Source organism: Colletotrichum higginsianum, chromosome 6 (assembly GCF_001672515.1).
Source record: "Colletotrichum higginsianum IMI 349063 chromosome 6, whole genome shotgun sequence".
NCBI lineage: Eukaryota > Fungi > Ascomycota > Sordariomycetes > Glomerellales > Glomerellaceae > Colletotrichum > Colletotrichum higginsianum.
This window is the reverse complement of record NC_030959.1, coordinates 4,365,866-4,392,066: the sequence shown is the minus strand read 5'-3', so window position 1 is coordinate 4,392,066 and position 26,201 is coordinate 4,365,866. Positions and strand designations below refer to the sequence as shown.

Genomic DNA, 26,201 nt, shown 5'->3' with positions numbered 1-26,201 from the left:
CTTTGGGAAGATACTAGAAAAGAAACCCTAAGCTAGCAGAGGGAGATCAGAGTAGATAAACAAATCTATAGGGAGACGTAATATCAATGAAACCTGCTACTATGACTGTGTATATCAATAGACACTACAAATAGATACACTTCCTAGTAAAGTTGAAAATGGCTCTCCTAGTAGTTCGAAATTGCACGCTACTAACGCCATAGTAAATCACAACTAACATCAAGCGTTTTTATCCATTTAACATGAATAAATGCAGTGCTTATAGTCTGTTTTTCCAAAAGGCATTACAACATTTACAAGCAGAATCAAACTTATCCCGACTCTTAGGATGTGCCAATAATATCCAGCTCGTGAATCTCAGTGACTGACGTCTTTTCGCCGCTCATGTTGGCATCAATCCTGATTGTCAAGCTTTTGATGCCCGTAAACTTTGACGCCTTGAGCTTCAACTCTGCAACACCATTTACGTACTCGTCAGAGAAGACGTTGAAAGACTGCGAGTTCTCCGCCTTGGTGATTGAAGCCATGGTCAAGTCGTTCGACTCGACGCCGTCCTTGTTCTTGGTAAAGATGACTGGAACATTGGTGCCGACCTGAATCCTGCTTGGTGCCTTTGAAATCGCATCCTTGGCAATTGTGATCCTCAGCCTGCTAGGGCTGACGCTCTTTGTAAAAACCAAATGTATCAAGAGCTGCGACTGCAACGCCGCAGAAGCCGCCGTGTAGCCAGCGGGCGGAGGACTGACAATGTTGCGCACTGAACTCAGGTTCGATCCCAACACTCTCGACGGCCCCAGGTCAATCAGCGACCGCAGCGACCCCGACTCGCCGCTCTTTGGAGCAGCCGCCGCTTTCTCGCCACTGTTGCTCCCTCCCGCCGCAGCAGCCTCTTTCAGCGTCAGCGATGTGTAGTATCCGATCTTGGTGGAGAGCTGCTGCACGTCGGCGCCCTTGACCTCGTCGATCTTTTTGCCTGAGCGGAAGAACTGGAAGGTGGGCATCGCGGTGATGCCGCATGCCTGCGCAACATCTTTCGCCTTGTCGACGTCGACTTGCGCGAAGACGATGGTCGTCGAGGAGGCTTCATGCTGCTTTGCGAGCTTGGAGAAAATAGGCGAGATTGCCTTGCAGGGACCGCACCATGTTGCGTAGAAGTCGATTATGAGGAGGTCGTTCAGCTTAAGGGTGTTGAACTGCGAGATGGACTTGATTTCCTTCATCGTGAGAGTGCTGGAGAGAGAGATTCTGGCGGATGTGTTGTTGCGAAATTAAATGGCGGGGTCACAATTCGTGGTGGCGTAATCGGCAACTTCAGTTGGCAATAGCATGTGTAATACATAGTACTTCCTCTGCTTAGTAATTCTGGCATGTTTTGACAGCTGAGGGTTTACCGAAGTTCTGCCGGCTAGCAGGCTCAAGTCCCCACTACCATCGCTGCACTGTCATGCACGGTTCTTCAATTAATGCATATAAAGTGTATGCAAAAATGTGCATACACTATCGTACCTTACCCTATGAGATATGAGAATACCCTTGAGTGGAAACGTTATTACATTACGGCTTGAACAAGGCGAGGCTGCCAGAAGCTCCTTGCATCCCCCTATCATATCAAATCACCAAGCCCATCTTTCACCTGAGAGAAGTACTGCGTCGTCTCGGTCGTGTTGGTGCCCTTGACGGAGAAGGCGACGGGGGGTTGGCCGTAACCGGGGTAGGTGAACTTGAACTGGCCCTCGAATCCCTGCTTCAGGGTCGCCTTAAAGATGTTGAGCTGCTTCGACACGCGGGACTGGATCATCTCGCTTCTGATGTTCTGAGTGGTGCCAGCCATCTTCTAGTGCCAGCCGTTCTGGTCGGGGTCGGGCTTGGAGACGACCTTGACCTCTTCGTCTGCTGCCTGGGGATCGAAGTGGATTGTACCGTCCTTGGTTTGGGCCTTGATCTCCATCTCCCAGCTCACACTCCAGTATATGCTGTACCTTCATGTTAGTCTTACGCTGCATCTTTTTCCATCTCTAATTTCTATCCAGTCTCTCTGCTTCCCGTTTTGTCTCTCGCGAATCATTCTACCTTTGTCCTTGGAAGTCCTCAAAACTGTGTCGGAAACCATGTGTCAAAGATTCACGCGCCGGCAAAGAAATCATTTTGATGTCATCATATTGGAAGCAACGTACTTAGGGGAACCTAGACGTCTACGGACCATTCGTTGATCGGGGTCTTCCTCTGTCCGCATCCTCGGTGGTGATGACCAATGATCCCTCGTCAAAAATGGTCCGCCACGTGACTATGTCTCGGTTGACGGTGTCGACAAGGATCTGGGGCGCCTCCAATGTGGCCGAGATAATAAGACTAGATCTATTAACTATAGATAGAGGGATAATGAGTTGGCGTATGGCGAACTGCTAGTCAAGTTAGTATTTCGGCAATAGACACTGTCCTACTATGGAGGAAACAAAAGCTGTGATACTGCCTACGGAGTTTGTCCCTCGGGCCTTTAGATGTGGTAGTAATTCGGCGCAGTATCATGATATAAAGCTTCTGGTTGTTCTGAAACGATGGCACTATATTAAACTTACCATTGGCCTCTGCTACTGCGGCGAAGTGGTGCATGGCCTTGCGCACCTGCGTCATGCCCTGGCGGTGTTGGGGTGAGCTGCCTGTCTGTTAGTTGCCTTGTACTTTGAAGGTGCGATTGGGCAGCGGCCCTTGTAAAGGGAACAAGTCTTCTGCAACTGTGATCCAGGAAATGGGAGTTACGGGGGTGATCCTCGTGGTTTCCACCGCGGTCTCCATCGCGGACTACTACTCCGTGCCACGGTCCCACTCTTCGGATTCGGGCAACCCGGATGACCTGAAATCGAACCCGAATAGATGGGGCCGTGGCACGGGGTAGATGCGCAGCCCCGTGGCAAGGCTACGCCGGCATGAAGACCTCGCAATTTGCACTTGGTTTTACTATTAGGATTTAATAACAAGTGCTTAGTACTGTACTATTACTAAGTAAACTGCTTTACATCATAATAGCCCCTTGTTCTTATAGACATAGGTTCTACCAGCGCTCTGCCAGACTTAAACACATCGTCTAGCAGGCCTTTCACGTTGCATTGCTCACCTTTCCATGTTTACTCGACGACGATGGGGTTGTAGTAGCGAAAGCGGGTTTTCGGGTCGTAGCGCGCTTTGAGGTCCCTCAGCTTCTCTAGGCGCCAGCGATCATGGCCGTACCGTTCTTCGAGAGTCTCCATGCCGGTGGCATAGTTGACATAGGCGTGTACAGCCCGGTTCGGCTGGCCCTCGTTCCACTTGTCGCGCACCTCGGCGGCCCAGGCCCAGGCCGCTTCTTGACGGGCCGGTTGTCCATGCGGCACGGCGGCGTCGAAAAGCATCAGGTGGTAATCGGCGCGGAACGGATATGCCGAGCTGTCGGGGTCGACGGCGTCAACTCCCTCGGTCGAGTAGCCTTCGTGAATGATCACCGTCCCGGCCGCAAGGTCCGCATCTTGGGCTACGCGCCGCTTGAATCCGTCGCAAATAAGACGCTCTGCCGTCAGGTTGTACACCTGCAGGCCTGCGGTCGACGTGCTGTGCACGCTGCCATGCTGGCAGGCAGATTGGGTCGGAATAGCCGGCGCCCTGCGCGCTGGGTATTTTGGAGTAGGGCACATCTCCGCTCACCTCAAAGACTGACTCTATGGCATTGAAAGGGGCGAGGTGTCTCTCAGCTTCCTCAGCAGGTCCGCGGTAGGCGAATGACCACATGATGATGGGCTCTTCGTTGGTTATGGTGGTGTTCATAGCAAAGCTCCCAGAGTTGAAGGCCATGTTGACGGGCGTCGAACCGTTGTTGTGAAACTTGTTGAGAGCATCAAATACGAGCTCCAGGTGCTCGCCACGCCAAACGTAGTTGTGGTAGTGCCAGGTCTTGGGGCTCGAGGGCCAGATGTTCATTTCGTAGCTCGTGACGATGCCGAAGTTGTGTCCAGCACCTCTCATGGCCCAAAAAAGGTCGCTGTGGCTCGTCGCGTTGACGCGAATGGCCGAACCGTTTGCCAAGACAACGTTGAGCTGCAGCATGTTGTCGCTGATCATGCCGTACAAGCCTTCATAACGGCCGTGGCCACCCCCAAGACTGGCGCCGAGCATGCCGACACAGTCACACCCGCCGGTAGTGGTGACGAAACCCTTATCCCAGAGAGTTTGTATTACTTGGCCCACGATGGTACCGCCGCCGAACCAGGCCGACTTGTTACTGGGTTGGATGTCAATGTTGTCGAGCTGCCGCATGCTGATCTGGATGCCGTTGAATGTGCCAAGCGATGCGGACAGGCCGTGCCCGCCATTGATAGCCAGGAAGTCGATGCTGTTTGCGTTACAGTACTCGACCTGCGAAGTTAGAGTCAGCAGGTAGGATCGACCTGTTTGTACTCGGACAAGGGTCATGAGGTCTTCCGATTGCCTGGACGTCAGATTCGGTACCTGGCTCGATCACAACTTGGACGTTGGGCTTAGAAAAGTCAGTCCATCTCGAGGTCACGTCATTAAAACGGTCATCGTCCGGTCCGAAGATGGACGTGGTGTTTGATACCCAGCCACCGAGCTCTTGTTGAACTTGGGTGCTGGTCAAGCTGCGGCGGGTGTTTGGTTGTTCCTCAAAGTACCTGGGGATGGAGGCACCAGCCGCGAGGGTCCAGATGAACCCAGAGCAGAAGTACAGTACGGCCGCTCTCGTTGTAAAGACTTATTGGTAAAAGAACCTTTGAAAGGGTGGCAGGGGATAAGTTGGTACGAGTTGTTTGGCCAATTGCTTCACTGAGCACGGAGGAGCCCCCATACCCTTATAAGCATGGACAGCAGGCTGAAAATGGCTGCTCGACTGCTAGTCCCGCACAATCGTGTGTCATGTCACTCCGAAGGATGAGAATGGGATGAGAATGCAAGCTAGAAACTACTCTAAAGGGATCAAGACGCCGAAGGGAAAAGGATCCGCTACGATATCCATGATTGTTTTGCGATAGGCTGAGAATAGGCACCGATGAAATCTGCGTTAGCCTTGGAGGTTACTACAACAGGGATTTGAGAGGCCTAGCGAGTAAACTTCCTGCAGACGATCCCCACCAGTAACGGCGAGGTAATTATATCGGGTGATAAGGGTATGCTTTCCATTCAAACTGGGTCATATGAATAATAATCAACCAGCATCGTGGGCTAAATTGTCATTTTAAGGTTCAACCTTATGGCGACATACTAAAAGCACGAGCTATATAAAACAGAAATTGACGGAAACTTCGGCATAGTACCTTGAGAATATAGCTAGTTACACTTTTTCAGAGCAGACCGAGTCGAAAGCACCAAAGATTGACAGCTAAACCTAACAGGCAGGGCTGCATGTCGGCTCACACTTGGCAAAACAGCCACCTCCTTGATGCGACAACACCGGGTTTTCCCAGCAGATTTTAATCGCAGGGGTAATTCTAGATTTAGGAAACTTGAAAGGAGAAACAGGTAATACAGAGGGAGCAAGCAAAGTACATCCCTCGGTTAGGTGCCGTTGTGTAAGAGTTTGTATTCTACAACAATTTTTATTGAACGTTATCACGCAGAGTGTTGAGTTGCTGAGCTACGAAAAGCATATTCTGTTTCATAGAGATAGCTGTTTGAATGATTTACTTGCCTTGACTGCAGCAAAGGACTTATAATAGGCAGGTCCTTAATACCCCGTTGTTAGAGAGGTACTTGAGGAAAGAAAATGCGTTTTCCAATTTTGGAATGTGATGGACGCGAGATTATGAGAATCTACCAAATAGTAACATGCATCCCAGCTGGAAGTAGGAGCCTCTGTCACCTGCAGGGTGTCAAGTGAGTTTGACAACGCCCACGAGTTCCAACCAGAGAGGTGGATCGACGGTTCAGGAGCCGACAAGACATCCAACTTCTGGGGCTTTGGTGGCGGACGTCGGATCTGCGTCGGGTGGAAAGTTGCGGAGCAGGCGCTGTTCATCGCATTCGCCCGTTTGCTGTTCTGTTTCGAAATTACCCCGGTTCGTTTGATTTCCTTGCCCCCCTCCAATACCTTATCCCGGTTACAGGTAACTAGTCATTAACATCCAAGGCGTCTAGAACGGGCCCATTGACGACGAAAGACTTAATCATCAAAGTCTCAGTGAGCCATTTCCTATCAAGGCCACTGTTCGCAGTGCTAAGCACGCGTCCCTTATTGAGCATGAGGCATCGAAGTATGAAGCTTCATTCTCTACATTTGGGGCTAGGTAAGTCCTGTCAAGTAGTAGACAGCATCTCATTTGAGAGAGCCTTTGCAAATAGAAAAGAGTCAACTACCTAGTGAAGAGATTCAGTACTAGAGTGTAATTAAGGGAGCCATATTTCTTATACTACTAATTGAATCCACTGCCTTCAGAATTCTAGCTGCTACAAAACAGCTTTATTAATATTTAGTAGTGCTAAAAAGACAGTACTATAAATATCAGCACAGAGGGAAATACTACAGGTTAATTAAGAAAACAAACATAATATAATTCCTCTTAGTAATAAATATATATATGTATAGTAAGCAGCCTACATTCATCACCAATGTCGAGATTCTGTTTAGAATAATTAGCAACAGTAATCTACTAGGAGCTGAGACCCGCAGTAACTCAAAGACACAGCATGCGAGCCTCGCACATTTGCATTCAGCTTTTCGAATCCCACGCGCCCGTCGACGACAACCAACGCCGCTATGTTAGTCGCGCGTGCCGCGTTTTTTCCTTGCCGCCACCTTTCTTCGATCGACAACGCTGCATACTGCCTTGGAGCGTCTATCTTCTTCGACGATGCGACCATTCCACCCATCAGGGACCTTTTCTCAGTTAAGCCTTGTCCAACGGGCAGGATAGCCATCTTTGTCGTGCCCGCCAGTGCTCAAAAATTGGGCATTTACCGTCTGAACAACTCCGCTTCACTCCACATTGTTACGGACTCCGTCTTTACCTGGATCTTACAGTCATCATCATCATTTAAGATTCACTTTCATTTCCAAAAAGATTACATCCGTTACTATCTAAACCTCATCCTTACACCATAGGTTCCTGTCAATTTCCACTACCACAACCGACGAGCTCGCAAGAAACTCCTTCACCGCTGGGTTCTTCCTCAGATCATTATCCTTATTACAGGTCCAGATAGCGGGCTTCCCCCACTCCACCACTTTCTCTGCTCTATACTTACCCGTTGCGTCAACCCTCATCTGCCCTCCCATAAACTCTTTCCACGGCTTGAAATGCTTCACCACAAAATCGTTTACAACAAGGTGCGTACAATCCTCTGTCAAGGCATCAAAACAAAACCTGTTTGACATCTCCGCCGGTCTACCGAACGACAGCGCCCACTGAGTTTTACCGCACCTCGGAGGGCCTATGAGAATGAGACTGATAGGCTTACCAACACGCCCGATGTCGAAGTTCTCCTTCCGCCACTGCAGCAACTCCGGAGGTACGACCCAGCCCTTGACGGGGAAGTCAGGGACATGCTCCACTGCTACCTTGCGCTTCTTACTCCGAATAAACTTCTCCATGGTGCCGTAACGCTGGATGTACTCCCGCGGGAAATGCGTCCTAAGCAGCTTCCTGGTACCATCCTCGTCCTCCATTTCCATTGCCTGAGACCATATCTCACCATCTCGCTTCCGCTTCGACGACACCGTATCCTCTCCACGGATGCGCTCACCGAACAGCCTGTCATTCCCATCTTTGCACATATACGCTTGCGTGCACACAGGAGAACTTGCTGGCTTCTCACCAGGCTTCATGGGCACAATGCGAATAGATGTGTTGTCATCCATGCCGAATAGTATGCAAACAGATACAGCTGTGGTTGAAGCAGCGACAAGAAAAGCGCCTCTACAAATGGCAGGCACTCGCCCTTTAAATATTCTTCTCTGCTCTCGTTGGTGCGGTACCCAATGCTGAGCTAATGCCCCTACTTCGTTTGGCCCGCACTCATGTGCGGGACCCCTGGTCCTCCGCCCGCCTCCACCTGCTGACGGCCTAGTGTCTCCCTGCGTAGGCCTCATTCGTTCACCTATTTACGCTTTAGCTCCACAAGCCCCTTGGCATGGCGGTGCACATCTGTAACATAATCACTCAGTTGCACTCTACCATGTGTCAGCCAGTCCGTCGCTGCAATCCCCGGTCGCTCCCGGCCTAATGATCCTCCATATTACAGTGATGAGAGGACACAGGTAAGCTGACTATTAGGGGGGGGGGGGGGGGGGTAACATAACCTAACTAGGTTAAGTAACTAGAAAAGTAGGGCACTATAAAGGTTACCTAACTATAGTTAGGTAACCTCCCTAGTTAATTAAATTTCCCCCTTATATATTTCTTTTTATTAGTTATTAATTAATCCTACTTTATTTTAAATTAATTAGGAATTAATTTAGAATAAATACTAGACTAAAAGAGGGTACCTTTCCTCTACTTAATAAGATTGCACTTATTTTTTATCCCTATACTTAAGATATAGTAGAGAGGGACAACTTTGCAGCCTATAAGTGTATTAAGTACTCTAATAGAGTATTAAGAAGCTAAGAAGTAAGTAATCTTAAGTAACTTCTTCTAGTATTAATTCTTAATAAATTTAGGACTTATTTTAAACTAATTCTAAAGACCTCTTACTAATACTTATATTATTAAATTCTACTTAAGTTAAGTATACTAACCTTTATAATATTTATATACTTATATAAAGAATAATATTTATACTTAGTTTTATTAAGTACTTAGAGATAAGTAGTTAGAGTATTCTTTATACTATTAATAACGTACACGCATAGCGAGTCGGCCAACATAGCGAGCCGGCCACTCCTTATCGCTAGAAAAAGCCCCTTTTCTAACTATTTATTAAAAAGTAGATTCTTAACTAATAAAGACCTAGTTTTTAGCATTAGATAACGATAAGAGTTAGATTTTAAGAAATAATAGTATTAAAATTATTATCTCTTTCTAGCCTATATTACTAAGCTTACCTCTTATCTAGGCCTCTAGATAAGAGGATTACTAAGAACCTAGGGTTAGGAAGAGACAATAATTTCTACAATATTATTTCTTAAAATCTAACTCTTATCGTTATCTAATACTAAAAACTAGGTCTTTATTAGTTAAGAATCTACTTTTTAATAAATAGTTAGAAAAGGGGCTTTTTCTAGCGATAAGGAGTGGCCGGCTCGCTATGTTGGCCGACTCGCTATGCGTGTACGTTATTTAAATTCTTAATTTAGAGGATATTTAAATACCTTAGAATACAGTAAGTATAGAATTAATTTAGAATTAACTTTAAATTAATTTAGAGTAAATTTAGTATAATTATACTTGCATCTTTCTACTTAAGTAAACTACTTTAGCTTTCCTATAAAATGCAGTATATTTTTATTTAATATATAAATGTACAAGTAGGATAGCTTACTCCTACTTTAACTAATTTCTACTCTATTAGAGCTACAATAAAGTTACCTCTAAAATTATTAAGAAAATTAAACTACTTTAAAGAAAAGTACTTAAGTTAAGCTTAGAGAAAAAGGTAGTTATATAAGTAGTTTAGAATTAATTTAGAATTAATTCTAGAGTAATTCTAATTCTTTTACTTAAATAGACTAGAGTATAATTTTATTACTTTAAATAGGGGACATCCTATTTGCCCTTTTAAGAGAATTATAGAATTTAAATTGTATAGTCTAACTATAGTATAAGTACTATTAGTAATTACTTTAGAATTAATTTAAATTTAATTCTAAAATAGTATATATTTAGTATTAGCTAAATTACTACTACCTATAAGTATTAGAATTAACTAAGTACTAAAAGTAAAACTTATTATATAGAATTTCCTCCTATTAAGTACTAGTCTTATTTTTAACTTATTTAATTAGTACTTTAAGGAGAAGAAATTTAAAATTAGACTATAGAATAGTATTACTTATTTGTAAGTAATAAGTAAAAATTAAAATACTATAGTAAGAACTACTTCTAAACTAATTGCAAATTAATTCTAAACTAATTTATAAATAAATGCAAATTACATTATCCCTAAAATAATTACTAAGATTTCTTATACTATTAAGTATAACTTCTAAATTCTAATTAACTTTTAAATAATACTTATTATTCTCCTTACTTCCTATAGTATATATATACATTTACTACTCCTACTTATTAAGCCTCTAATAAGTATTATCTTTAGGCTTAAATATATTATTTAGAAGATTAATTAGCTAAGGATAGGTCTTAGTAAGGAATCCTTTTAGAATTAATTTAGAATTAATTCCTAATTACTCTTAAATGCATTCCTTTAGTTATATAAGCTTTAAGACTTCTATAGTAAATATAGTAGAAAGAGTATTATAGAAGTTTATTCTAGTTTAGCTAATTGTTACGACCCGTCAAAACATAACAGGACCAGGGGACGCCCCCACAGGGCGTCTGGCGGTTACGGACAAGTTATAAGCAAGCAGACACGGGAAACAAGGGTGACTCCTCCGGCGCGGAAGAACTATGGTGCAAGATCACGTGGAGATAAGGGAGTGAGCAACTGATTATGCGTGAGCACGATTGATCACGACGTGAGCGCTCACGCGCCCCACTTCAAGTGATCACTCCATACAGCATCTAGATTACTGGTAATCAGGTATAAGCCAAACCTCATCAACAGACATACGGGACTTGTATATAGGATGGACTTGGACGAACTCAAGGACAGACTTCCATAGCTCTTCAGCAATCAACTTTGTGATTATCCCCTCGGATACTCTCGGCACCCTTCACTAGTGACCAACGTTACAAGCCCCTTGTTGAGCATACGACTGATCACCGTATCCTCTGAAGACCTGATCCTTTCAGCACGACTTACAGCACTGTTCGATAGCATCGTTGCCTCAGCTTCTGCTAATAGACACTACCACGGAAAGCCGACCGTAACACTTTGATTGCTCCTGTTCAGTAAGTTGACCCTACGAAGCTAACGAACAGTACAATACGATGGCTTCCAAAGCAACCCCCGCGACTCCTGCTCCCGCCTCCAAAGGAAAGGCCCCTATGCCTCCCAAGACCTTGGACGAGGAAATGAAGGATGTCGAGTCCTCTGACAGCGACGACGACGCCACAGAGCTAGCCAAGCAACTCAAGAAAACCCATCGAGACATGGCTCGTATGCAGGACGCATTCAACAGCAACGCTGCTGAAGTCACCAGGCTCCAGCAAATGATCCAGCAGAATCCCGAGCGTGCCCAGCTCATGGCACTCCAGCAGGAAGTTAACACTCTCCGTGCGGCAGCCAACATCATCACCACCCCGCACCATGACGGACGAGAGAAACTCCGACTTAACTCTCCCCAAGCTTTCGACGGAACCCCAGGACAACTCAAGGGATTCCTCACTCAAGTTCGAGCTTACCAACGATTCCATGGAATGAGTTTCAAAGACGAAGCTGAGAAGGTCATCCACGCAGCCTCCTTCTTGAAAGGACGAGCCCTCGCTTGGTTCGAGCCTCACCTCACCGACTTCATGACCAACGAGTGGGACGGACTCAAGTCCGAGACTCAACTCATCTTCCAAGGATACCACGGATTCGAAAAGGCACTCCTGTCCCTCTTTCAGGAACCTGACGAACAACGACAATATGAACGCGACCTTGCCAATCTCAAACAGAAAAGTGCAGCCACTCATTACGCTGCAGAGTTCCGACGCATCTGTGCCAGACTCGACTACACCGATGCCACCAAGATCTTCTTGTTCTACGAAGGACTCAAAGAAGATGTCAAAGACGAACTCTCTAAGCAAGACCGACCAGACGACTTCCTACAGTACGCGGAACTCGCTATCAAAATCGACAACCGCCTCTACGAACGACGCAAAGAGAAAGGTGAGAAGCGAGCACCAGCCAACTCCGCCAGGAAGTACCAATGGCAACCCCAACAGCGTTTCCAGCAGAACCACCCTCAGCGCAACGGACAAGCCGAGCGCCCCAGAGGAAACAACTGGCAAAACAACCAGAGTCGCAACAGCACTGCCTACGGACACCACAGTGGCCCCATGGACCTCAGTATAGCCCAGAGAGACAACAAGACACGAGACTTCAAGTGCTACAACTGCGACAGACCAGGACACATGGCCAGAGAATGCCGACAACCCAAGAAGCAGCGATTTCAACCGGTACCTGAGAAGAGCCGACAAATCAACATCGCCAGCAAAGACATCCCCCACGCTTCACTCTCATGGACCGCATGCTATGATGACAATTGCCTCACCCACCAAGATGGCAAGGAACAGTCGGGATGGTATCCCAAACCCCCCAGAACACTAGCCATGGCCCGGTCAGGATACGAAAAAACAGGGATATGCAAAACCCCTGACGAACACCAACGACAATGCGTCGATGTCCTCCGACAAGCCTGCGGAATCGCCAGTTTCCAAAAGATTCCCGACGCAAGAAAAGGACTCATGAAGGACGACCCAACCAAGAAGAAAGAAACCCCTCGAGAACAACCAAGGACTCTCGCAATGATGCGACGAGGCCCCAATCAGAAGCTCACACGCAAAATCAACGAGCAACTCGATGAGATGCTCCAAGAAGGACAACTTGAAGAAGTCAAAAGACCTATGCTTCAAGGCCTGATAGCACCAAACGGACAAATCGACATAACTGCACTCGACCAAACTGCAACTGCCGACCCCAGAGACCCACGAACATGGACCCCCAAGCAGAGGAGAGCGTACGAACGCACTGCAAGCGACCACCCGCAAGGGCCAGACGGCTTGGATTACGATTCAGAAGAAGCCCCCAGCTATGGAATCATGCCTAGCCAATACTACGAAACCCATATTGCATCTAGCTCTGACGAAGAGAGCCCGGAACCCACGAAGCGACCAGAATATCAGATCATCCACCCAGCGAACGACAATCAGTCAGTCAAGTTCCACGGAACCGCATACAAGAAGAACCACCCACCTACGCCACTTGTACCAGGCGACCACCCCCTACTCGATCCCAGCAACCAAAACCACCAAGACTTGTTTTGGGCCGAATGCCTGGACGACAACTGCAAAGACCACAAGAAAGGCAAGAAGAAGTTCTACTTCTACCCGCGACGCTACACCGAAGAACCCATTCAGGATGTCTACCTACACAGACAACTCCCATTCTGGACAATGCGACTCTACGAGGAAGGAAACATTGCGACCTTCGCTCCCGACCCCGAGTACCCTATGTCGTGCTACAACAACGACCAAGGATGGCAACAATGCAAACATGACGAATGCCTCATCCACTCCAAGGCCAAGGCAAGAGCCTGGAGAAAGGCACAAGAGAAGAAACAACCAAAAAACTAAAGACGCCTACGACAGAAGGGCAACGTACGGCGACAACCTATAAGACCCTATGTGCAACCTACGACGCAGCACATTTCGAACTGGACATCGAGATCCAAGGACGACGAACGCGCGCAGTCATCGACAGCGGCGCCCAAGGAGACTTCATATCACCCAGACTGGTGAATGAAAGAAAGATACCATGGCAGAAGAAAAAACGCCCGTACGCGCTACGGACGGTTGAAGGAGAACAAGTCGAGTACGGCGGCGGACTCATTGTTTTGGAGACAGTGCACCTCCCTTTGCAAGTTCATGGCCAGAAAGAAGAACTCCAACTCGACATCACAGAGATAGGAGACGCCGATGTCATCCTAGGAATCACATGGTTACGAAAGCACAACCCACGAATAGATTGGAGAACCGGCCAACTCCAATGGTCAGATTCAGTCACTGAGCAGCACTGCAAGAGCCAGGCCTCAAACGAATCTTCTAGAGCACCTCTTGACGACACAACGCAACGAACACGATACATTGCCTATCTCCGGGAGATACGGCCTTCCAAGACGGTAGCCCCGGCAGCATCAGATCAGGGATCAGATCCACTCCTAGCTATTCCAGAGGAGTACCGGAAGTACGACAAGCTGTTTGCCCCAGAATTGGAAACAGGCTTACCAGAACATGGACCCTACGATCACGAGATCCCTCTCATCGAAGGCTCCCACCCGAAGTTCCATCCGATATATGGACTCAACGAAACAGAACGCAAGGCACTCGACAAGTACCTCGACGAAAATCTCAAGAAAGGATACATCAGACCCTCAGAATCGTCAGCAGGATACCCCATCCTATTTGTGCCAAAGAAGAATGGCAAACTACGACTATGCGTTGACTACCGACAGCTCAACAGCATTACGAAAAAGAATTGTTACCCGCTACCACTCATCTCAGAACTCCGAGATTTGCTACACGGAGCAAACTGGTTCACGGCCCTCGACCTCAAAGGAGCCTACAACTTGATCAGAATGAAGGAAGGCGAAGAATGGAAAACAGCGTTCCGAACACGCAAAGGACTCTTCGAGTACCTTGTCATGCCCTTCGGACTCACCAACGCACCCGCCACCTTCCAGACAATGATCAACCACGTCCTCAGCGAATTCATCGACATATTCGTTGTTGTCTACCTCGACGACATCCTCATCTTCTCACCTACCCTTGAGCTACACAAGGAACACGTACACAAAGTCCTTCAGAAGCTCCAAGACGCCAAGTTACTAGTAGAAGCGGAAAAATGCGAATTCCACAGCAAGAAAGTCAATTTCCTAGGATACACCATCACACCAGGACAAATTGAGATGGAAGCAAAGAAAGTACAGGCAGTCAGGGACTGGCCTACACCCCAGAACGTCAAGGACGTTCAGTCGTTCCTAGGATTCGTCAATTTCTATCGACGATTCCTCAAAGGTTACGCAGGAAATGTCAAGTGCATCCAAGACCTCACACGAAAAGACACCCCGTTTGAATGGACCAAAGAACGCAACAACGCATTCGAGAAAGTCAAACAACAGGTCAGCTCAGAACCTGTCACTCGAATCCCCGACCCAGACAAACCTTTCGAAGTAGAGACCGACGCCTCGGACTTCGCTATGGGCGGACAACTCGGTCAACGCGACGAAGAAGGAAGACTACACCCTTGCGCCTTCTTCTCGAAAGCATTCCACGGACCAGAGTTGAACTACCAGATCCACGACAAAGAACTCATGGCAATCATCGAAGCATTTCATGAATGGAGACCACAACTATCTGGTACGAAACACGAAGTTCTCGTATACACGGATCACAAGAACCTCGCACATTTCACAACTTCCAAGAACCTGAACAAACGACAAGTCAGATGGTCAGAATTCCTTTCGGAATACAACTTCCGGATCATCTACAGAAAAGGAACCGACAACGGCAGAGCCGACGCTCTCAGCAGAAGGACGGATCACGAAGTCCCCGTCCCAGAGGAAACACAAGTCATCCTCAAAAAAGACAAGAATGGAGACCTTGTTCCGGCACAGAAGCTCCTTATGATCGCCAGACGAGTCATGATTGGCACGACCAACAAAATGACGCATGAGATGATCAGAGAAATTCATAGTGCCCGGACACATGGTCACCAAGGAGTTACCAAGACCTGGAAACGGATTCGACAACACCACGACCAGCGAGTAACAAGACAAGACGTTGCAGACGCAATCCGGGACTGCGAACCCTGCAAGAAAAGCAAGAACAGTCCACACAAGCCCTACGGACAGATTCAGCCACTGCCAGTACCACCAGCAGCATGGCATTCGATCTCTTTAGACTTCATTGTCAAACTACCAAAGTCAAGAGAACCACTTACGAAGGTCTATTACGACAGCGTTTTGGTCATAGTGGACCGACTCACCAAATACGCCTACTTCATCCCATACCTGGAAGCAAGTACAGCAGAAGACCTTGCGTACACGTTTTTGAAATACATCATCAGCAACCACGGACTACCCAAAGAAATTGTGTCAGACAGAGACAAGCTGTTCACTTCGAAGTTTTGGAAATCACTGATTTCGCAACTTGGTGCAGACCACAAACTGTCTACCTCTTTTCACCCGCAGACCGATGGTCAGACCGAACGAATCAACCAAATACTCGAGCAGTATCTACGATGCTATGTCAACTACGACCAAGACAACTGGGTAGCACTGTTACCTACAGCCCAGTTCGCCTACAACAGCGCAGTTGGAGAAAGCACTCTCCACTCCCCATTCTACCTGAATTACGGATTCGAACCCACCGCACACGGAGAACCACGCGAAGGACCACGGGCCCTGAAGGCCGTGGCCGATATCAACAAGATGCGTGAAATCCAGACAAACGTCTCTCAAGACTTGGAACTCGTCAGAGAACGAATGAAAAAATACGCCAACACTTCAAGGATTGGAGGACCATCCTTCGAAGAGGGAGATAGCGCCTACCTCATACGACGGAACATCAAAACCAAACGACCAAGCGACAAGTTGGACTACAAAAAGCTAGGACCTTTCGAAATCCTCAAAAAGGTCTCGCCAGTCAACTACAAGCTAAAACTACCCGACACGATGAAAATCCACCCAGTCTTTCACATCGCACTCCTTGAACCAGCACCACGCGGATCACACACCGAAGACTGCATCATCGTTGAACCCAACGAACCAGAGTACGAAGTCGAACGAATCATCGACCACAGGAACGAAGATGGTCATGACGAATATCTCATTAAATGGAAAGGCTACGGACACGAAGACAACTCATGGGAACCAGTCAAGAACCTCCAACACTCTCAGGCACTGCTAAGGGAGTACCAAAATCAAAATCAGCCAACTCCGGATCCTCAAACACCGCCCCCCAGTCAACGACCCCGAAGGCGCCGCCAGCCTGCGCCTCCTTGACGATCGCCGACTCAGAAGAAGACACAACGGAATCCTCGGGACCACCATCCGGGATCTCCCGACCCTTCTTGAACACCATGCGCTTCGCCTTACGAATACGGTCCAGTTTCGCAAGCGACTCATCCATCTCAGCCTGAGCTCGTCTCAGCGCTTCCGCTCTTTGTCGAAGAATCAATTCTTCCGACTCCTCCTCACGTTCGAGACGATCGGACTCATTCAAAAGACGATCCACTATCGCAAACGGATCAGCACCATGAGAACAAAAAACAGGACCAACACTTACATTCACAAATCGCATTCGCCGACGCATCGCAAGAACGACCGCGACGAACGCATTCAGAACATTTCGATTTGCCAGCCAGCATCTTGCAGCGACGACCAGCCGACCGACAGTACGAACAAGGCATGACGTCGAAACCAAATTCCCTGATTTCAAGCGCAAGCTTCAGGCGACGTTGTGTGGAAGAAGCCTTGGTACAAGATTCGCTGAGCGACATTTTGTCAGTACGAAGGGAAAAACATTTGACACCATCCCAACCTGGATGGCAGGGGACCCGACCTACTTATGTGGTTTGGGGACCAAACCTTTGGAGAGGAGACCTGATGTTACGACCCGTCAAAACATAACAGGACCAGGGGACGCCCCCACAGGGCGTCTGGCGGTTACGGACAAGTTATAAGCAAGCAGACACGGGAAACAAGGGTGACTCCTCCGGCGCGGAAGAACTATGGTGCAAGATCACGTGGAGATAAGGGAGTGAGCAACTGATTATGCGTGAGCACGATTGATCACGACGTGAGCGCTCACGCGCCCCACTTCAAGTGATCACTCCATACAGCATCTAGATTACTGGTAATCAGGTATAAGCCAAACCTCATCAACAGACATACGGGACTTGTATATAGGATGGACTTGGACGAACTCAAGGACAGACTTCCATAGCTCTTCAGCAATCAACTTTGTGATTATCCCCTCGGATACTCTCGGCACCCTTCACTAGTGACCAACGTTACAAGCCCCTTGTTGAGCATACGACTGATCACCGTATCCTCTGAAGACCTGATCCTTTCAGCACGACTTACAGCACTGTTCGATAGCATCGTTGCCTCAGCTTCTGCTAATAGACACTACCACGGAAAGCCGACCGTAACACTAATATAGACTTTCTAAAGGTAATTATTAGAAAGTAAGAGGTAATTAGCTTTCTAGCTAGGTATAATTACCTAGCTATTTAGTATAAGTATTAATATATATAGGTAAGGCGCTAGATTTAAGTAAGAACTACTTCTAAATTAATTTAGCAATAATTCTAAATTTATTCTAGTACATTTAGTACTTCTAAGATAATAAAGGGAACTACCTTTATATTACCTTCTATAAGGAATAAGCTAAACTGTAGAAAAAGGAGGCCTTTACTACCTTCTAGCTTAATACTAACTATAAGTATCTTACTAGTAAATGTAAAATTAAAGTTATTTAAAATTAGTATAGTAATATATTAAGAAAAAGTTAGTATAAGCTCTAAATTAATTCTAAATTAATTCTAAGATAGTTCTATAGTAATTCTACTTATCTAAGTATATACAAATTATAAGACTATAGAAATATATTAATAAATATATATAATTATTTCTAGAATTCTAAAAGAGTACTATAACTAACTATATAGTCTATTAGAAATACTTTAATAGCTTTAGCCTTCTAAGTATTATAATTAACTAAGACTATAAAAATCTAATTAGTATATTAGAATTAGTTTAGAATTAATTCTAAATTACTTAAGGACTAATTCTTAATTACTTTTTTTTAAGCTTTAGCTAGTATTTCTCCTCTAAATGCAATTTAGAATACTAACTTTAGAATTAGTAAGTTAAGTACTATATATACTTCTACTTAGTATACTTTTACTATAGTATTAAGGTGTACTATAAAGAGGACTGCAACTTAGACTCTCTTTAGAATTAAATGTAAAGTCTAGTACTTTATACTTTAATTAAGGACTATATAGTATTATATAGTTTACTTAAAGGTAAGTAGTCTAGAATAAATTTAGAATAAATTTACAACTTATTTAGAATTAATTAGGGGAACTATATATTGCAGTATAGGCTTAGTATAAAGCTTACAAAACTATTGCAGCTAGTATTAACTAAAAGTACTCCTAAATACTAAAATATATTTAGAATTACTTAATACTCTATATAAATACTATTAAGGTCATCTATAAAGTATCTTATATATAGAGTAGTAAATATATTTTATTACTTGTATGCATTTAAAAGTAAATTAGAATTAGTTCTAAATTAAGTTTAAATTAATTTAGGACTAATATACCCCCCTAAATTAGCTAAATATAACTAATATCTTATAGAGTAGAATAATATATTTACTACCCTTAGAATTCTACTTTTATAGAAAGATATATTACTTATTAGGCAGTATAATACAGCTACTAAATAATTAAGTAAGTATTCTAAAAGTAATTCTAAATTAATTTAGAAGTAATTAGGGACTAATTTATACAACTAGAGGTAAAGTATTAATACTGTAGGTAATAATAAGAGTAGTAGGATAATAAGTATATTAAAAGGCTTCTTACTAAAAGGCTAAAGTCTATAAATTCTAGGGCTAGTAAGTAAGAATTTACTTAGAATACTATTAAGGTAGATAATTAGGTCCCTATTCCCTCTAAGTTAGACTAGAATTAGTTTTTAAGTTCTTTAGAATTAATTTAGAATTAATTTATAAGTTGCACTCTAAGTTGCACTCTAAATTGCACTCTAGCCCTAAAGCTAAACTAAGCCTTATTATTAGGGGTTATTAAGTAGAAGTCTAATATTAATTTATAAAGGGCTTTAACCTCCAATTTGCAAAATAAGGTAAATAGAGGTTAAGAGGAGGAGCTTTTATAGAGGAGAAGAGTACTTAAATTAGAGGAAATACAGCTAGAGTTAGAGAGTAAGAGGCTAGATCTTAAGGAAAGGTAGCTACAGCTTGTAGAGTAAAAGTGTAATATTAAATTAGAGTAGCCTAAATTAATTCTAAACTATTTCTAAACTACTTTAATACTACTTAAATACTAATTTTAAATTATTTTAATAAAGTTATATAATATAATTTAGAATTAATTAATAATCTTAGTTATTATACTATTTAATAAATTAAAAAGTAGTTTATTAGCTTAAAAAGTATTAAGTATTATAATTATTATAATTATATTATTAAAAGTAGTTTTAAAATATTAATAGTATTATATAAAATTTTTATATTTAACTAAATTTCAATATAATAAAAGTAGAGTAGAAGAAATATAAAAAATAATATATTATATAAGGATAAAATAAAATAAATAAAGTAAATAAAGTATAAATAGAAAACTTATATATTACTTAAATATATAATATTTAAAGTCTAAAGTAAAATAGAAGAGGAAGTTCTCTTTACTTATTATTAAAAATATAAATATTAACTATCTATTATTTTTAATATAAAGTTATTATTAAACCTTATATAAAGTATTATAAAGTATTTAACTACTTTAATACTTACTTCTAGTTTCTAGTATTCTAATAGACTAGAAATTTAATACTAAAAGGAAAAAGAAAGAGGAAGAAAAGTCCCTTACTATAGATTTCTAATTTAATTTACTTTATTAACTATTAAAGGGATATCTTTAACTATAAGTTAATTTATAAGTTAATATATAAGCTAATTATATAATCCTTAAGATTGTATTATTAATAGGAATTCTAGAGGATTCTAAAGGATTTATTAAGGGTAAAAAAGGTTTATATAAAGACTTAAACTATCTCTTATATTTAAAAAATATTTCTTTCCTTCTATAAGTAACTTCTACTTTAGTAGATAAATATATTTACTATATTCTCTGCCTTATAAGCTTAAAGAATAACTATATTACTACCCCTATATTATTATATTCTTACTTCTATAATAATATTCTTATAAAGAATATATATACTTATTCTTTATTATCTCTATAAGCTATTATTACTTACATTTATACTTCTACTTAATAAATAGAATTCTAAAATATTAATTTATATTTTTAACTATTATTATAAATTATTATATATAAAATTATACTTATAGTATAGTATTTTTATTTAGTATAAAGAGTTAAAGTCCTTAGTATAAAGAGCTAACTTAGAATACTATTACTAATTTATATATAAACTAGTATATTTATAAATTCTTATATATAAAGTATATAAATAAATTATATACTAACTTATAGCTGAATTTGTAAGAATTCTAAATATAAAAACTATTTACTTATATCTCTTTTAATTATAGAGATATATATAATTAAGTATATAAGTACTTTTATTAATAAGCTTTTTTATTTTTAGTAATATTACTTTAATATAATTGAAAGTAATATTAAAATTAACTTTATATAATTAAGTAAATATCTCTTTATATTAATAAATATATATTAGTAGTAAAAGAATATATAAGTAAATAATATATTTAAATATTAATTATACTAACGTACACGCATAGCGAGTCGGCCAACATAGCGAGCCGGCCACTCCTTATCGCTAGAAAAAGCCCCTTTTCTAACTATTTATTAAAAAGTAGATTCTTAACTAATAAAGACCTAGTTTTTAGTATTAGATAACGATAAGAGTTAGATTTTAAGAAATAATATTGTAGAAATTATTGTCTCTTCCTAACCCTAGGTTCTTAGTAATCCTCTTATCTAGAGGCCTAGATAAGAGGTAAGCTTAGTAATATAGGCTAGAAAGAGATAATAATTTTAATACTATTATTTCTTAAAATCTAACTCTTATCGTTATCTAATGCTAAAAACTAGGTCTTTATTAGTTAAGAATCTACTTTTTAATAAATAGTTAGAAAAGGGGCTTTTTCTAGCGATAAGGAGTGGCCGGCTCGCTATGTTGGCCGACTCGCTATGCGTGTACGTTATAGTATATATTTTATATACTATATTATTTATAAAATTAAACTTTTATATTTTATAATATTTATTATAATATCTACTTTAAGCTTATTACTATTTTAAGTAACTTATACTAGTAGTAATATAAAGACTTCTATAATATTTAATTACTATATATAGTAATAGTTATTTATAGTATTAAAACTATTAATTTATATACTTATATATAGTTATTTTAAATATAATATTATAAATACTTATAAGTTAATTAGTTTTTATTTTAATTTAAAATTATAATTAACTTTATATTATACTATATTGAAAAGTATTTACTTAATTTAATACTTAGTTTTAAATTTTAGTATTCTAATACTTTAAAATTATAGTACTAAAATAATAAAGAAGAAGAAGAAATCCTCTTTATTATAAATTCTTATTTTAATTTACTTTATTAATTATTGAAATGTATTTTTAACTATAAGTTAAATATATAAATTTATTAAGTATATTTTAAAAATCTATTTAAAAAAGTAAAAAAGCTTTTATAAAAATAGTAATTATATTTTAACGTACACGCATAGCGAGTCGGCCAACATAGCGAGCCGGCCACTCCTTATCGCTAGAAAAAGCCCCTTTTCTAACTATTTATTAAAAAGTAGATTCTTAACTAATAAAGACCTAGTTTTTAGCATTAGATAACGATAAGAGTTAGATTTTAAGAAATAATAGTATTAAAATTATTATCTCTTTCTAGCCTATATTACTAAGCTTACCTCTTATCTAGGCCTCTAGATAAGAGGATTACTAAGAACCTAGGGTTAGGAAGAGACAATAATTTCTACAATATTATTTCTTAAAATCTAACTCTTATCGTTATCTAATACTAAAAACTAGGTCTTTATTAGTTAAGAATCTACTTTTTAATAAATAGTTAGAAAAGGGGCTTTTTCTAGCGATAAGGAGTGGCCGGCTCGCTATGTTGGCCGACTCGCTATGCGTGTACGTTATATAAATTTATTTATTTATTATTTTATTTTATATTATACTTTAAATATACTTTTACTATAGTAATATAATATTTATTATATATACTTATAATAAAGTAATATAAAATATATTTTAAAGTAAAAATTAGAATTTAAAGTAAATATCAATTATTTAGTTTAAATATAATAATTATATATATAAGAAGTATTATATTTAATAAACTACTTTTTAGTTTACTTTTAATTTAATTCTTAGTACTTACTTTATTTTACTACTTATTAGTAATTTAAAATATTACTAAAATATACTTAATTATAAAATATTTTATTTTAATTACTTAATTTATTTTAATATAATATAGTAATTTATAAATAATAATTTATAAACTACTATATATATTAGTATAATTATAAATAAATATTATAAATATAATATTATTATTAATATACTTGTATAGTAAGTAGGCTAATATAGTAAGTAGGCTACTTTCCTCTATTCTTCTACTTTCTATACAAGTTAATTAAACTATAATGTACAAAATTAATTAAAACTATATATTACCCTCTTCTTTATTACTATTCTAAACTACTTTATAGGTTTGTGCATTATATTTAGGCTTCCTATAATTACTATATTGCCTTGCGCGTAGTTTAGTACTTTCTATACAATCCTCCTTTTAAGAGTTAATTTCTCCTCTAGTACTAATACTACTCTTTTCTACTTATATTACTTCTACTTTAGTAGTATTAAGTAACCCTCTAAAATGTAGTTAGGTCTTTTTTACCCTCTAGTACTTACTTAGATTAAGATTAGGGTAGGAATATAAGATAGAATATCTTAAATAAGGATAAGATAAAAAGTAGGCAGAAAGGTTGTATATTACTTGCATGCATAAAGTCTAAAGTCTAAAGTAAATAGAGGGGGAAATTCCCTCTATTTATAATTCTACCTAAGGGATAAAATTCTAGATTATTAATACATATTATTATATGTAAAAATACGCTTATAGTATAGTGTATTTATTTAGTATGTAGGGCTGAAGTCCTTAGTATGAAGGGCTGGCCTAGAATGCTTCTACTAGTCTGTATGTAGACTAGTATGTCTGTAAATCCTTATATATAAGATATGCAGATAAATTATACACTATTCTATAGCTAAGATTATAAGGATTCTAAATATAAAACCTGTTTACTTATATCTCTTTTAGTTATAGAGATATATGCAATTAAGCATATAAGTATTTTTATAGATAAGCTTCTTTATTCTTAGTCTTAGTACCTCTATTCCTATATAAAGCTTATAATTCTTAGCTTTAATAATAGTAAACTTATAGGCTAATTTACTAATACTTCTAGCTTAGATGTTAATTACTTTATATATTAGTATTAGTAAGCTACTTTAATATACTTAAATTTTCTTTTTAAGGGAGAAAGTACTTTATATACCCTCTAGTACTATAGTTAGTATCTTTGCGTCCTAGGAGCCTTAGCTACTTAGCTGTAAGTTTAATAGTATTAGTATTTTTAGCTTAAAATTTAAATAAGAAAGAACTACTTTAGAGTTAAAAAGTATAAAACTTACTTATTTAAAACTAACTTATATATTATTTTTGCCTATTAAAGTAAAGAATACTACTTTAAAAGTAGGAAAGAAATTATCCTTAGTAATATATAAAATTTGCATTTATATTATTTTCTTAATTTCCTTACTATATAAGTACTTTAATAGGCTAAAGTACTTAATATTAAGAGGCTAGAGCTTATATAATAAGTAAGGAAGTATGCAAAGAGTAATAATACTTTATTCCTTATAGTATTTATTAAAATTAGTTAATTTATAGCTATTATAACTATTAAGAATTAAGAAGCAATAAGAACCCTTTATATAGGACTTTATATACTAATTAAAGTACTTTAGCTAATTTAAATTAATATTATTTATTATTTATTTATTTTTACTTAAATAAATATACTATATAATTAGGAATTAGCTATTAGTATACTAGGAGAGGAGGTAATATTTACCCTTTACAATAATATATAGAAGTATTACTTAGTTATCTATATATATACTCTAAATAATAGAAACTTATTCCTAATTATTAAGCTGCTTTGTATAAGGCCTTCCCTTATAGTTAAATATTATAATAACCTTTGCGTGCAATAGTATTCCTATTAGGAACCTAATTTTATTAAAATTGTAAATATTATTATTAAGTATTCTATACTTTGTAATTATATTTTGCATAAGTGCAAACTAGCCTTATATAATTGTAGAATCCTCAGTTAAGGCCCTCTAATAGTTTATTTAATATTAAAATTGTATTTTTAATTTAGGAATATATTATATAAAGTTCTCTACTTATTAGAGTCCTATATGAATCCTATTGTACGCATTTAGGAGTTAATGAGCTATTTCTTATACATTTTCTTATTGTAGAGGGAACTCTTAATTAATTAAGTTAATAACTTATTTAAGAATTACTTCCTCTTTAGTTATAATTATTTTTATTAAATTTAATTGTCTTTTAAATTATATAATGCATTTAGTGCATTAGTTTTAGAGTATAATTTAAGGGACTTTAAAAGTTTAAACTACTTTTTATATAAATACTTTTAAGTCTTTTTTAATAGTCTAGAGGGTAAGAATAATACAATTTTTAATTAAGGTAGTTTGCATAGTTGTATATAGAGGAAAATTAGTATAAAGGTTAAAGAGGTAGAAAGGAGGAAAAGTAGCCTACTTACTATATTAGCTTACTTACTATATAAGTATATTATATATATTAGTATAATTATAAATAAGTATTATAAAATACTTATATAGGAAAATAAGTTGTATATAGTATTTAAATTATTTTTAAACTAATTCTAAAGTAATCTAATGTCCTTCCTGGATTCTCTCCCTAAGTATCTTAAATATTTAAATTAATTCTAGAATAATTCTAAACTAATTCTAAATTAATTCTTCCTCCTTAGACTCCTTAATTACTATAGGGTCCTTAAATTAAGCCTAGATTTTATACTCTTAGTTATAAGTAGGAGGAGGGTACTCTAAGTAATTTAGAATTAATTCTAAATTACTTCTTAATTACTTTAGGAAATAAGACTTACTAGACTTAATACTATTATAATAAGTATACTTAGGTTTCTTATACATACTAGTATTTTAGTGTATTTAAGTAAAATTAGCTTAAATTAGTTTAGAATTAGTTTAGAATTAATTCTAAATTAATTTAAAATTACTTACTACTATATTATTACTACACTTACATATAGGAAGAAGTAGGAGGGGGGGGGGGGGTAGCTGCCTTCTATTTCTTAAAAGGGGTTTTTATATTACTATTATTAAGGGCACTAGTAATATAGCTTAAGATTCAATTATAGAATTCTATTTAGAATTAATTTAGAATTAATTTAGAATTTATTCTAAATTACTTACTAATTACTTTATTATTCTTATTAATAGAGTTAGCTCTAGACTTC

At 39.3% G+C, this 26,201-nt stretch overlaps 3 protein-coding genes across 3 annotated transcripts; all 3 read right to left on the bottom strand.

Annotated features, from left to right (window-relative positions):
* Positions 1 to 323: 323 nt before the first annotated feature.
* Positions 324 to 1,220, bottom strand: CH63R_09664 (Thiol-disulfide exchange intermediate; the record flags this gene model as incomplete). The annotated part of the gene is made up of 1 exon (XM_018304638.1): positions 324 to 1,220. One exon carries the CDS (start codon positions 1,218 to 1,220, stop codon positions 324 to 326), a length of 897 nt encoding a protein of 298 aa, XP_018156661.1.
* Positions 1,221 to 1,603: 383 nt separating this feature from the next.
* Positions 1,604 to 4,440, bottom strand: CH63R_09663 (FAD binding domain-containing protein; the record flags this gene model as incomplete). Its single annotated transcript, XM_018304637.1, has 6 exons — positions 1,604 to 1,831; positions 1,883 to 1,973; positions 2,197 to 2,362; positions 2,577 to 2,653; positions 3,127 to 3,633; positions 3,689 to 4,440. 6 exons carry the CDS (start codon positions 4,438 to 4,440, stop codon positions 1,604 to 1,606), a joined length of 1,821 nt encoding a protein of 606 aa, XP_018156660.1.
* Positions 4,441 to 7,057: 2,617 nt separating this feature from the next.
* CH63R_09662 (uncharacterized protein) lies at positions 7,058 to 7,837 on the bottom strand (the record flags this gene model as incomplete). The annotated part of the gene is made up of 1 exon (XM_018304636.1): positions 7,058 to 7,837. One exon carries the CDS (start codon positions 7,835 to 7,837, stop codon positions 7,058 to 7,060), a length of 780 nt encoding a protein of 259 aa, XP_018156659.1.
* Between the last annotated feature and the right edge of the window lie 18,364 nt (positions 7,838 to 26,201).